At 37.2% G+C, this 12,732-nt stretch overlaps 2 protein-coding genes across 2 annotated transcripts; one reads left to right on the top strand and one right to left on the bottom strand.

Annotated features, from left to right (window-relative positions):
• Positions 1-173: 173 nt before the first annotated feature.
• On the bottom strand, positions 174-3,761 carry LOC109705151 (3-ketoacyl-CoA synthase 10-like). The gene is made up of 3 exons (XM_020225901.1): positions 2,945-3,761; positions 2,197-2,750; positions 174-858 (listed from the first exon to the last, which is right to left on the bottom strand). The coding sequence occupies exons 1-3, from the start codon at positions 3,595-3,597 to the stop codon at positions 566-568; spliced, it is 1,500 nt and encodes a 499-aa protein (XP_020081490.1). The 5' UTR covers positions 3,598-3,761; the 3' UTR covers positions 174-565.
• Positions 3,762-6,349: 2,588 nt separating this feature from the next.
• Positions 6,350-10,613, top strand: LOC109705150 (proteasome subunit beta type-3). Its single transcript, XM_020225900.1, has 7 exons — positions 6,350-6,475; positions 6,588-6,769; positions 7,156-7,263; positions 8,173-8,262; positions 9,107-9,191; positions 9,819-9,913; positions 10,348-10,613. The coding sequence occupies exons 1-7, from the start codon at positions 6,470-6,472 to the stop codon at positions 10,394-10,396; spliced, it is 615 nt and encodes a 204-aa protein (XP_020081489.1). The 5' UTR covers positions 6,350-6,469; the 3' UTR covers positions 10,397-10,613.
• The last annotated feature ends 2,119 nt before the right edge of the window (positions 10,614-12,732 follow it).

The following is a 12,732-nucleotide window of genomic DNA, read 5'->3' on the forward strand; positions in this document are numbered from 1 at the left end:
TAATTAATTAATGGGAATAGTTGATATAAATATTAAATATAACAAAATTATTACCTTAACTAACTATGAAAACTTGAATGAGAGAAATAAATCACCAGAGCATCAACTAATAAAAGAAGCGAGTTAATTAATAGGGCCATTTCAGAAGGAATATAAAATTATTATTATTATTTAATAGGAAATTTTTAATTTAACTGAATTGACTGAACATCGGTCGGATCGGTCAACTGAAAAGGCATTAACAATAATAAAAAATAGAAAGTAAAAGAGCCTATTTTAAAATATATATATATATAGTTGAAGAAGAGAACTCCGCGCACACAAGATATTTTACCTTCCCTCCGCCCTTTTCTTTTTTCAAATAAATAATAGATAATATCACCTGATCTCTTAATTTGCACTCTCCTTTTTTTTTTTCTTTTTTTTTTTCTCTTCTTCTTCGTACGTACGTACGGGCGTAGGAATGTTACGATTTAATTTCCTCGATCGTCATATAATAATAATAATATATAATATATAATAATAATAATATATAATAATATAATAATATAATATATGATTAATTTTACCAGTCGCGCTCGGCGGCGGGGGAGAGGGGGTAGCGGTTGATGGTGTCTGACCAGGGCCCGCCGGCGGCCTCGTCCTTGTGGAAGCGGCGGCAGCACTCCCAGACGAGGGTGTTGGCCTTGGGGCCGCTGCCCATGCCCAGCTGCCACACTCTCTCGCCCTTCTTCACCCGCTTCTTCGCCTCCAAGTATGCCAGCTGGTACCACATCGACGCCGACGACTGGTTTCCGAACCGGTGGAACGTCATCAGCGCCGCCTCCATCTCCGCCTCCCGCAGTCCTAACCCAGCGGCTGTCCAAAATGATGATACGCTTAATTTTATTTTACTCTCAGCTAGCCGTCACCACCAGCAGAATGTTTCGCCAATAAAAAATGTGGAGCTCCAGAATTTATAATAGTTTCATATATAAAATGTAATAAAATTAAAATAATTTTTTAATACGATTATAATATATTAGAACTAGAGTAAAATAGACGACCCTAAAAATCAGGCTAGGACATCGTACAAAAAAAATCAGTTACAAACTTTTTTTTGTCTTTTACAGTGTTTAGTAAAAACAAGGTTATCAAGCTCAACAAAAAGAAAAGTTCAAATTTAATTTAATTTAGTGTTTTCAAGAAAATAAAAACGAAAGCTCAAACCTCTTGAAAGAATTTTTGTATAATACTTTTTTTTCAAAACATTTATTTGAATGCACATTATTAATTAGTTTTGTAAATAATAGGTTAGGACGCATAGAACTTATACAAATTTCAGACTATTTTGATTTGACTATTCGATCTTTCAAAATTTTAATTTTACTATCTAATATTTCAATTTGTGTGATTTGAGTTAGCCAACTACACTTTAACTTCAAAATTTAAGTTAATAAATTTATTTTTACAAATTTATAGAAATAAAAATTATACGAGGAAATTAAAGGTTAATTTCATATAGATCTCTATAAATATATCGAATAACAAATATATTTCTAAAAAGTTTATTTTTATTTATCACTGTAAAAATTCATGATATATATTTTTGTCCCTCTAATTTGTTACCGTTAAAGTATTATTTATTTGTATACAGAGGATAAGTGAAATGACATTTTTGCTATCATAAATATGTCTTTTCAAAAGTTTCAGCTGTTAACTATATTTTTCTAACGGATCTTAACAGTGTGAGTATATCGAAAAACGTCAGGATTTTTGTAGATATAAACTTTATAGGAATATATCCGCTATTTAATATGTTTATAAAGTAGCTATATTCAATTAATCAAAAAAACTAACTCTAAACTAAATAGATTGATTCAAATTTTGAGGTCAAAATGATATTGATTGAGGGACTTAAGTCAAATAAATTAAAAAATAAAATAATAAAATTAAAGCTTTAAAGATTTAAATAATCTAACCAATATGGTCCACCGACAGGATAACGCTTTTACTAAAATAATATGCAGTAGGGCCAAAATTAAAGTTTTTGGCCTAGCTAGTGATCCTCCTAGCTATCACTAGCTATCAAAAAGTTCTGAGAGTACTTACGCAAGTAACACAACTTAAATAATTAGAGAGAAGAGAAGAAAAGATAAGAAAAAAAGAAGCTACTTAATTTATTATGTTTATGTATGTATATGCGTGCGTACGTACCCATCTTCTTGATCATTGGCTTCCCCGACGCCGGCAGGCAGAAGTGGTTGACTGCAGCGCGGAAGTCCGGCACGAGATCTTCGGCCGCGGCCGAAAAAGCAGCAGCAGCAGCAGCCGGCGCCTGCTCGGAGCGGCCACAGGCGGAGGAGCGGCCGGCCTTCTTCCGCAGGTAGGCGGCGGCGTACCGCAGCTTCTCGTGCCAGGGGAGTATCGACACGGCGACAGCGGCCGCGTGCCGGCGCAGCAACTCGGCGGCGACGCGCATGAGGTCGCGCTCCACCGAGAATCCGGTGATCCCCTCGGCGTCCTCCTCCCGCGACGCCGACCGGTACGCGCGGTCCTCCTGCGCCCCGTGCGTCCGCAGCAGCCGCGCAAGCCGGTACTTGGCAGGCCTCCCTCCTGCCGCCCCCGCCGCCGCCTTATTCCCGCGGTTGGTGACGAGCGCCGCCGAGCACCCCATCCGGAAGAAGCAGTTCAGCACCAGCTTCCGCGGGTCCGTCCCGTTGTACCACCCCGTCGACACGATCTCCGTGCTCATCACGATCGCGTACGACCTGCATGCAGTTGAATATATATATATATAAATAAAAATAAATAAAAGATCGATATATATACTTATTAGGAACTAATTATAAGTCGCCCAATTAATTTCTTCGTCGATCGGCAGCTTCAATATTTGTAAAGAATTAAAGGAATGGATTGGTTGCATGCACGGCACGGCATGCACGTATAGAGAGGTACGTAGGACCTCCTGTTTATATTGCTGAGCAGAGTTCTGGCCACGTCCACGCCGACGACTCCCGCGGAGCACCCCATGCCGGAGAGGTTGAAGGACCTGACGTCGTGCCGCATGCCGTAGCGGTTGACGACGATGGCCGACAGCGAAGGCGAGGGGCAAAACCCGCTGCAGTTGATGACGAGCGCGTCGACGTCGAGAGGGCGCACGCGGGTCTTGGCGAAGAGGTCGTCGAGGGTGGGGAAGAGGAGCATGTGCACCTCCCTCATGGCGTCGAGGTGCGTCGCGGAGGGCGGGATGTAATGCAAGGAAGGGGGGAAGTAGGTCTCGTTGCCCATGCCGGAGGAGGTGATGACTTTGGTCATGAAGGCGACACTGTCGGCGTCGAAGCAGTTGATGAGTGAGAGGTGCTCCAGAAGCCCAGCGATTGGCACGCGGTACCGCCGCGGGGGTTTGAGGCACGAGAAGTCGAGAAGATAGGTCTGTTTCCTGGTCGCGAGAGCGCGGCGGAGAAGAAGGGTGAGAGAAATGGGGAGGAGGTGGTACCAAGGGTTGCATTTGTGGACGAAGATGAAGGTCTCGATGGAGAGACATACGAGGAGTGTGAGGAGGTTGAGGAGTTGGAGGAGAGAGGAGAGGAGGTAGTCTTTGTGGGCAATCTCCATTGTGTTGGGAGAGAGAGAGAGAGAGAGAGAGAGAGAGAGAGAGAGAGAGAGAGAGGGGGGTGAAGCGATTAGGGTAGGATGGTATAGAGGGGGCTGTTTTGATACTTAATGGGTTGCTTGCATGTATATAATGAGAAGGGAAGAGGCTTCGTGGTCGTAGGGGATATGAGCGTGCATGTGCTCTCAAGGGAAAGAATTTTGTTTGGATTTAGATAGGGGTTGGGGGGGTTGGCCTTGTGGTCTGGGTGGGTGGTTGGGAGCGGAGCGGTGTGAGACAGCCTAGATAGTGGGCGTTTGACTGTTGTAGAGAGAAACAAGGAGGGCAGTAGAGGCGCTTTAAATTTAAAAGAAAAAAAATTCCATGTATCTACCTATAAATATTTAGTATAAGAAATCTATAACCTATATAAATTTTCAATATTTGTTGCCACGTGGCAAATTCTATTTCACTCTCACTAGCATGTAACTCCTTTTTTTCTCTTCACCAAATTTTTAATATACATTCTAACGATCCCACTAATCAAACCATAAATTAGTGTATTTAATGGTCCCACTACCATTTACAATTGTATTGTTTCTATCTACAATAATTCATTATGACTATTTTCCTTTCCTCCACTATTTTCAATTAGTGCAAACGGTTCCACTACCAAACTTTCATTTAATATATTTAAATGGTTTCATTACCATCTACAATCCTAACCTTCCTTCTCTAATTATTAATTATGACATTTTTTCTTTTCTCCACCGGACTTTCAATTCTTTATTTTCAATTTATTCATCAATTCTCTATCTCTCATTTTTACTATACACCATCGCTTCTTTCCCTCACTCCCTCTTTCTCTCTCACGAATGCACGCCCACTTTCTTCTTTTGCCGTGGTCGAAGGGATCATCGTCGCCGTCACTATCACTATCGCCGGAGAAGGCATCGTCGGGCCTATATCCTCCGCCAACAGTGAGAGACCTTTGGTGAATGTATCAAGTGAGACACATAAGATAATGTTTAAAATCTTTTTATTATTAATTACTGTTACGGTTTCTACCCGCTGCAAAGCGCGGGTCCTTTCACTAGTTATATATAAACATCGAGTTGAGCAGGAATACTATCGATAAGTAATGAGTTTCATTGCCATCTATTTANTATATATATATATATAGAGAGAGAGAGAGAGAGAGAGGGAGAGAGAGAGAGAGAGAGAGAGAGAGGGTAATGAGAAGGGGAACGGAGAGGTGGCGCGAAGTGATGGGGAGAATGGCGGGAAAATTAATTTTGCTTGCATTCGCCACGTGGCGTGAAGAGATTGGCGAGGTGTATAGACATGGTTCTCCGAATATTGGACTTGATTATGGTTAATTGCAGTGCTAATTAGTCCTCCATTTTTTATGTTTAATTACAGTCGCCACGTGGCGTGATGAAATTGCTTCGGTCTATAGACCTGGTTCTCCAAAAAATTGACTTTTATTTCTGGTTAATTGCAGTGTTAGTCCTTACACTTTCAGCCAAATTTCATTTTGATCCTCAAATTTTTAAGTTTTACGTGAGATCCAAACCTTATAAAACTTTCAGAAATCTTTTACTTTAGTGCTTATTTTGAAGAAAAAAAATTATTTAGCTCGTTTATATACCTATGCACGACGACTCCTTTAATCTCATATTTTTAACTTAACAATTTATTAAAAAAATTGACAAAATTAATGGATAATAGGATACAAATATTAAATAAATATGTGTAACATGATAAGTAGGTGGTACCCAAATGCGTGGGTAGTAACTTTTTCTAAAAAATAAATGAGTACAAGAATTAAAATAAAATAATTTTAAAAGTACAAAAGTATTTATGCCTCTGACATTTTAACCATCGTATTGCTTTAAGAGCCGTGCAGCACTATTAACAATACGTAATTTTAAAATCACAAATATGTTGAGTTTCTGTATTTTTAAAAGAATATAAAATTACGAATAATATATATTTATAGAGTTGAGCTATTATATTATTATGGATAAACTTTAAATATCACCCCTGTGGTTTTGCACTTTCTGACTTTAGGATCCTATGGTTAAAGTGTATCAAGTTAGTATTCTTTGGTTTCATTTTTATCTTTTCATCATTTTTTTGTTAATATTTTGTTAAATTATATATAAAAAAAACTTCAAATATTCCATCCAGATTTATTGAATATTCAATTTATTACTCTTTAATTTTAATTTTGTCACTGATTTAAAGAAAAAAATTAGTAAAATCGATAATAAAAAGATAAAAATAAAACGACAGGACATTAAATTTATATACTTTAAACCATATAGTACTAAAGTAAAAAAGTGTGAAACTAAAAGGATAGTATTTGAAGATTTTTTTATTATTTATAGTATAAAAAATTATGAATAATATTTATTATTAACTTTTTTACTCTTGGATTATTAAGATTCTATCACAGCCTAAACATTCAACGGTCAAAAAATTAATAGTAAATATTATTTCTCGATAGTATTTTAGCTCCATTTTCTTTCTCTCTCTCTATATATATATATATATATATATAATATTTTTAAATGAAGTAATAAGGTATTAGAATATAAAAATACCAGAGTTAAAAAAAATAATCAAAAATAAAAATTGAAAGTTCTCAAACGGGCCCCGAGCGAACCAAATCGGTCGAATTAGTTCGGTTCGATTTAATTTAACTTTTATTTCTAGTTCGGTTGGGTTCGGTTCGCTTTTTTTCTTAAAAAATGGAACCGAACCGAACCGAACCGAGCAAAACCCCTCCCCCAATACATTTTTCCCCTTTCTTACGACACAAGCTTATAATTGTAGATACATTCATTTCTCTCCCAACTCCGAGAACCTCGTCCCCGATCTCAGTCGCCCATGTCGGTGAGTATCCTCCTCCCCCAAAACCCTAACCCTAATCGAATTCCTTCCCCTCTCCCTCTCCCTCCCTCTCTCTCTCTCTCTCTAATCACTCTTTTTCTCCTATGGTTTGTAGATCTTCGAGTACAACGGGAGCGCCCTCGTGGCGATGGTGGGGAAGAACTGCTTCGCCATCGCCAGCGATCGCCGCCTCGGCGTGCAGCTTCAGACCATCGCAACCGATTTCCAGAGGGTCTACAAGATCCACGACAAGCTCTACGTCGGCCTCTCCGGCCTCGCCACCGACGCGCAAACCCTGTAAGGGAGAGAAAGAGATCCGGGATTGCCCGGGTTGTGGCTTTTTTTTTGGGGGGGGGTTTGATTTGATAGTATCGGTGTTCTTTGGGGTAGTGTTTGGTTGCGTGTAAAAAGAGGTCCAAAAATAACTCTCAGGTCGAAAAGATTTTGTTGTGCTTAAAATACTTATTAATTTTGAAGCAATTTTCCGTATTTTAGGGTGATTTTCGAATTTTTCCAGCAAAAAAAAATGCAAACTGAAAAGTTAAAATTGAAACAATAAATAGATAGTTTCTTTTTCATCGAAAATACGTTTTTCTAATTATTTTTTATGAAAATTGTTTACAATGGTTGCTTTACACGGAACCTATCATTTAGTATATTTTTATTTGGTTTGTGTTGTTCAGGTACGAGAGGCTTGTGTTCCGGCATAAGCTGTATCAGCTTCGAGAAGAGAGGGACATGAAACCGGAGACTTTCGCTAGCCTTGTCTCTGCTTTGCTATATGAGAAGAGGTTTAAATTTAATTCCGGTTATTAAAGTTTATGGAAAATGGAAGTTTCATGCCTGCTTGTTTGTTTGTTTGAATGATCGGAATGGTTATTTTTTGTTTAATTCCAAAATCTGTGAAAAAGTTAATGGCTTTGATTTCAGGTCATCTGCTTGATCATTGCAATAAAAGAGCATGTAGGATGAGATTGTTGAGGTGGATAGATGATAAAACAAGGAGAGATGAGATATAGGTTTCTTTGCGTATATCAGTGGAATGTTTGGTCCCCATCCAATGCTTTTGCTTAAGTGTTGTGTACGTAGAGCTGTTCGAAGAAGTCCTAGGAGCTTTTTTATTGAAAATCTACTAGTAATTTGTGTTGTATCTAGATGCAGAAGCTCTGTAGAGGAGCTTCTGGTTTTGAAGCCCAGAAGTTAATTTTATCTTCGTGCTATAGCCTATGGTCAACAGCTCGTAACTTTTTGTTTACCATATGCTGGAATTTTGTTCACGAGTAGAGAAGTTGTTCTAGAAGCAGGCTAAAAAGTATTTGGAGGAACTGTAGGAGTACGAAGACATATTGGATGGCATCAGAATGTGCGAGGAGGAGGTGCTCTGAAAGGGGTTAAGGAGAATGATTATAGAAAGAGGCAAAGAAAGAACTAGAGATAAGAGTGGGCATGCATTCCTTGACATTAATTCTTAGTTTTGAACAGAAGTACGCATGCCTTAATAGATTCAAATGTATGTAACAGAAGATCTTTTTGTAATTTGTGAACTTAAATTCATTAGCAGGCTGAAATTTCTCATTTAATATCTGTTAGTTGTTGCCTTTTTGTATTGTTTTTTGCGAGATGGTTTTCTGCCCATTTCTATCTTTTTTTCCTTTCCCTATAATAGTGGCTTTGGCTGAAAGGTTCTTTGAATTCTGCAGATTCGGCCCGTACTTCTGCCAACCGGTAATTGCTGGGTTAGGAGATGATGATGTACCCTTCATTTGTACTATGGATTGCCTCGGTGCCAAGTAACTATCCATTTCCAATGCTTATCCTGCAAGAAACTTCTTTATCATCTAACCAAATTTACCTACACCTGCAAAGCACTTCTTTTGTTGCTTGCTATTTGCTGTCTCTATTTGCATCAGGAGATTTTTCTAGTACCTTGGCATTCTTCAGATTAACATACAATTTCTACTTGTTTCTTTTAGGGCTTAAAAACGAAGGACAAATTTATTCAAATAGAGCTTTTCTGGGTTGCCTGCATTTATTTGGTAAAAGATGCTCTATAATAGATGCTGAAAGAGAGAGCACTATAAACTAAAGGCTTCATTTGGTCCTTTACTTGATACTACAGAGTTCACTAGAGCAAAACTCAGAAGTAGGAATGCTCTCAAACAATCAACAAATAATTTCCCTCTGGTTTTGAACCTGATGTAAGCCCTTAAAAATAGGTGTTCAAATACCGGGTAAAGCAAAACTGAGACAAGTTGAGCACTTGCCATGGGTGCTATTAGGCCAATTTATGGATAAACTCTACCTTCTAACTTGCATTCAGTCTAATTATTCCAGTGCCGGTCCTAGGGAAGTTCCTCTGAATTTCATGCCTGCTAATTGGGAAATGTGCAATCGATGATATGAATGTTTGTCCGATGATGAAAGGAAAAGGAAGTTGTCTTGCCTGCTAGTTTATGGGTAAACTTCCATGTACCAATGGTGCTTACCGGCTAGCTAAAACATGGAAGTTTACTTTAGATCGGAGTTGTTTCTCTACTTTATTGCCATATATTTCCCCCTTGTGGTATATCTGAATTCTTTAAATTTGTATCTCTTTATTTGGAAGAGTATGAAGTGGGTAATTTTCTGTTGCAGGGAGCTTGCCAAAGACTTTGTTGTTTCTGGTACAGCCTCGGAATCCCTGTATGGTGCTTGCGAATCCATGTACAAGCCTAACATGGTTAGTTGCTGTGTTGTTATACGTGCCTATATAGTTAGTATCTTAGCTGGCTCATATTATTTTGGCTCTACTTCTTGGTGACGGTCATATTTTCTGGTCATTAGACTGTTTAGTGATAAAGGTATGACGTACAGATATTTTCCTTTGTACCAGTGACTAATTTCATTGTTTGGGTTACGTTTGTTGTGATATCTCTCAAGTTCATGGGATCGAAGTTATGTCATTTCGTATCTATGAATGCTGAACAGTTTTTGGGTCTTGCCGTAAGCTATTTGCATTTTACCTCCATAAGTGCAAAGCTCTTTTACATAGTCATGTTTGTGCATAGTTGCAAATTCAGAGCGAGTTTTAGGACTGAGATTAATAAACAGTATCATACATGCAGCATAAATAACAGAAAGAGAATATGAAACCAAAGCTCTTAATTAACACATGCAAGCCAGGATATAGTTAGCAGCTGGCGCATGAATAATAGTACTTCTTTCCACCTTATGTTTGTCTTTCTCCATTTTAAATGTTGAATTTATGTTTCCCTGATGACTGCAATCTGATAGGGAGAGTTCCAGGATTCTCTTGTATTGATTTCATAATGAGGCATGACATTGACCTTTTTCCCTCGCATGACAGGAACCTGACGAGTTGTTTGAGACTATATCGCAAGCACTGTTAGCATCTGTGGATCGTGATTGCTTGAGTGGCTGGGGAGGCTATGTTCTTCTCGTGTAAGCTCTTCATTCAGCCCCTTTGACGGTTCTTTGATATTTGTACCACTCGTGCATTTTCTTGTTGCTAAATAAATACTTAGCCTTGCAAATCGTTTTGTCTAACCGGTGATTGAAATAGGGTACGTGAAATATCATGTTTCGCCAAGTTGGTGCTCTCTACTCTTCATTTCTGAGACTACTACTATAGTACAGATTAAATACCTCTAAAAAATGTCATGTTCTTAGAGAAAAAAAAAAAAAAACACTGGTTATGCTTTTGGGTCATCCAGCGTTTAGCAACAATTTGGGATTGTTTACCTTTTGAAAACAACTTGATGTTTAGCATGTAGTGAAAGTGTTAAAACCATACTTGGCTCTAGCTAAAACCTCAATTTTGTTTTCCACATTTAACCTGCATTCCCTAACCCACTTTTTTGGGGGTTTTATTGCAGAACACCGACTGAAGTGCAGGAGAAAATACTGAAGGGAAGGATGGACTGAATCTCCTCCTGTTTAGGATACGAAGAGTAGTGAAAATTGATCACCCTTCAAACTATGCTGTTTTCCTACAGTTTTTCGACGTTAATTGCTGTTTTTTCTGTGACGGAACAAACTACAAAGTACATTTAGTGATTGCTTTCTCCGTATGTATGGGTTGTTCGCTTGATTACAACTGATTTCAGAAAGAATATTTATAGATTTCGAATGGATTCTCTAATTCGAGTCGGTGAACGGCAAAGACAAAAAAAATTGGGGTTTTGATACGGGGGAAAGCTTTGATGAGCTTTTGAGCTTGCGAAGCAGAAGCTCTGATTTGAATCTTCTGCATATATTAGGTTGTTTTTTTTATTATCAAGCTGCTTAACTCAGAAAAACTCCAGGGAGGACAGGCACTTTCTTAATTTGAGATGCTACTACTTATTCAATCCATCTTTCAATTGAGTCTTCCTACATGCTAAATTAGATTATTATTCCAAGAAAGAAAAAAAAAATAAAAGAAAATTGGAAAACAGTGTCTCTTGTTATTTTTGGATCAACCTGCCTGCCTTATTTGTGGTGCCTACAAGAGATTAAATTTTTTATGAATCCAATTTAGATTTTATCCTTGGCAAGAAACATGCTCTAAGATTCAGAGTATGATTCCAATTTCAAATTTGAATTTAGATTCAAATCTCGATACGGAATAACAAATTTGCTGAAATTCACAATATGAATTCAAAATTCGACTCAAATTTGAATACTAAATTTTAATTCATATTTCTAATTTAGTTTAAGATCTAATAATCAAATTCATGTTTGGCCCAGGATAAAACTGAATAGGTTTGTTTAAAAGATAAGGATCACAATTGATTAAACACACCACCGGGCCTCTTCCCGTCAGTGTCAATTACAAACAACCAAAGCTGAGAGTTACAAACTAAACTCTTTTAAAATTTGAGTACAAAATATTTGAGGCCTTTTTAGAATTGTTTCAGCATAGAGTATAAAACCACATTTAATACATGAAGTCCCAAAATTGATTTTCGTACTGATAATTCACTTTGTATTTGAAAACTACCGTCGAGAAGCATCAGAATTATCATCTATAACTCTAAATGAAAGCACAATCTTTCTTGCCACGTGGCAAGAAATCCTTCATCCTTTCATCCTCCTTTCACAATATTTTCATCCCTTTATCCTCATTAAAATCGTCATAAATCCTCACAATATGTCTTAGATATAGGGTTTAAGAACCACTTTAAAGCATTTCTCAACCGTTCACATATTCATCATTAATTTATATGGAGATCCCTTAGTTTTTAGATTTTTTTAAAAAACCCTAGAAACCTAAAATATATATAAATATATATGTACACATATTATTTTACTAAATTTTTTACTCGAAGTATAACTTTTCTCCTTTCATTTTTTTTTTATAAATATCTCATCTTTTTTTTTAATAAACCTAAAATTCTCTTTCACAAATTTAAAATATCTAATCTTTCACAAATTTATATTTTTTTTATAAACCTAAAATTAGGACTTTTCTATTTTTTTTTTCTTTTCTTTCAATTATAGAGCATGCTCATTAGTGATTGATGTGTTACTAATCCTTAATATAATAATTGTGACNCAAATGGACTGGGTGTGGTGGGTTGAGTAGAGTAATCTTTTATTTTTGGTTGGGTTGGGCTTTATATTTAGGCATAGTAAATGTTTTTTTAAGTTTTAGTATAAATGGGACACTTACTGAAAAGTGTCCCAAACATGTGTCCCTATAACCTAATTCTGTTGTAGTGTATAGATCATGTTCAATAGCATTGATCGTCGATTTGGAGGCTCCATTATCGAAACCAAATGGGTGATAACGGAGCCCGTTTGTAAAGCTGTCCAAAATATCCAGTGTACCATGTTCGACCCGGATCCTACCCGGACCCAATCCGGACCCGAATCAAACCCGATAAAAAATGAATAATATACGGGTAAAAAAAATTTTCCATTAAAGTTTCGGGTATGGATCCTAATATTTGGTACCCATATTGGATTTGGACCCGACCCGAATCCAACTTTTAAATAGGTAGGGTCCGAAATAGTTTTTAAATTCGGATCCGAATCCGGACGCAATGAAATATCCGATAGTAAATAAAATATATAGATTTGAGCTTTTGAAGTTGAGGGATCAATTTTAATAGGATTTATAGACGAGAGATCTCTAAGTATTTTTATCTTAGTGAAACTATCAAACTCTAACCGCTCATTTACTATTTTCTTTTTTCTAATTTTTTTACTCTTTATTTTTTTGTTTTATTTTCGTCTAAAAGTTTTTTATGAAACAATATTTTCATCGTCGTCATCAT

This window comes from Ananas comosus, unplaced genomic scaffold, assembly GCF_001540865.1.
Source record: "Ananas comosus cultivar F153 unplaced genomic scaffold, ASM154086v1, whole genome shotgun sequence".
NCBI classification, from domain to species: domain Eukaryota; kingdom Viridiplantae; phylum Streptophyta; class Magnoliopsida; order Poales; family Bromeliaceae; genus Ananas; species Ananas comosus.

Bases quoted from the DNA above. Each gene is read 5' to 3' on its own strand.
- LOC109705151 (XM_020225901.1), bottom strand. From the start codon at position 3,597: ATGGAGATTGCCCACAAAGACTACCTCCTCTCCTCTCTCCTCCAACTC. The intron at 2,751-2,944 runs GTCCTACGTACC...AACTGCATGCAG, and splicing joins CTCAGCAATATAAACAGGAG to GTCGTACGCGATCGTGATGA. The intron at 859-2,196 runs GTACGTACGCAC...CATTTTGGACAG, and splicing joins GCCAATGATCAAGAAGATGG to CCGCTGGGTTAGGACTGCGG.
- LOC109705150 (XM_020225900.1), top strand. The intron at 6,770-7,155 runs GTAAGGGAGAGA...TGTGTTGTTCAG, and splicing joins GCCACCGACGCGCAAACCCT to GTACGAGAGGCTTGTGTTCC. The intron at 8,263-9,106 runs GTAACTATCCAT...TTTCTGTTGCAG, and splicing joins ATGGATTGCCTCGGTGCCAA to GGAGCTTGCCAAAGACTTTG.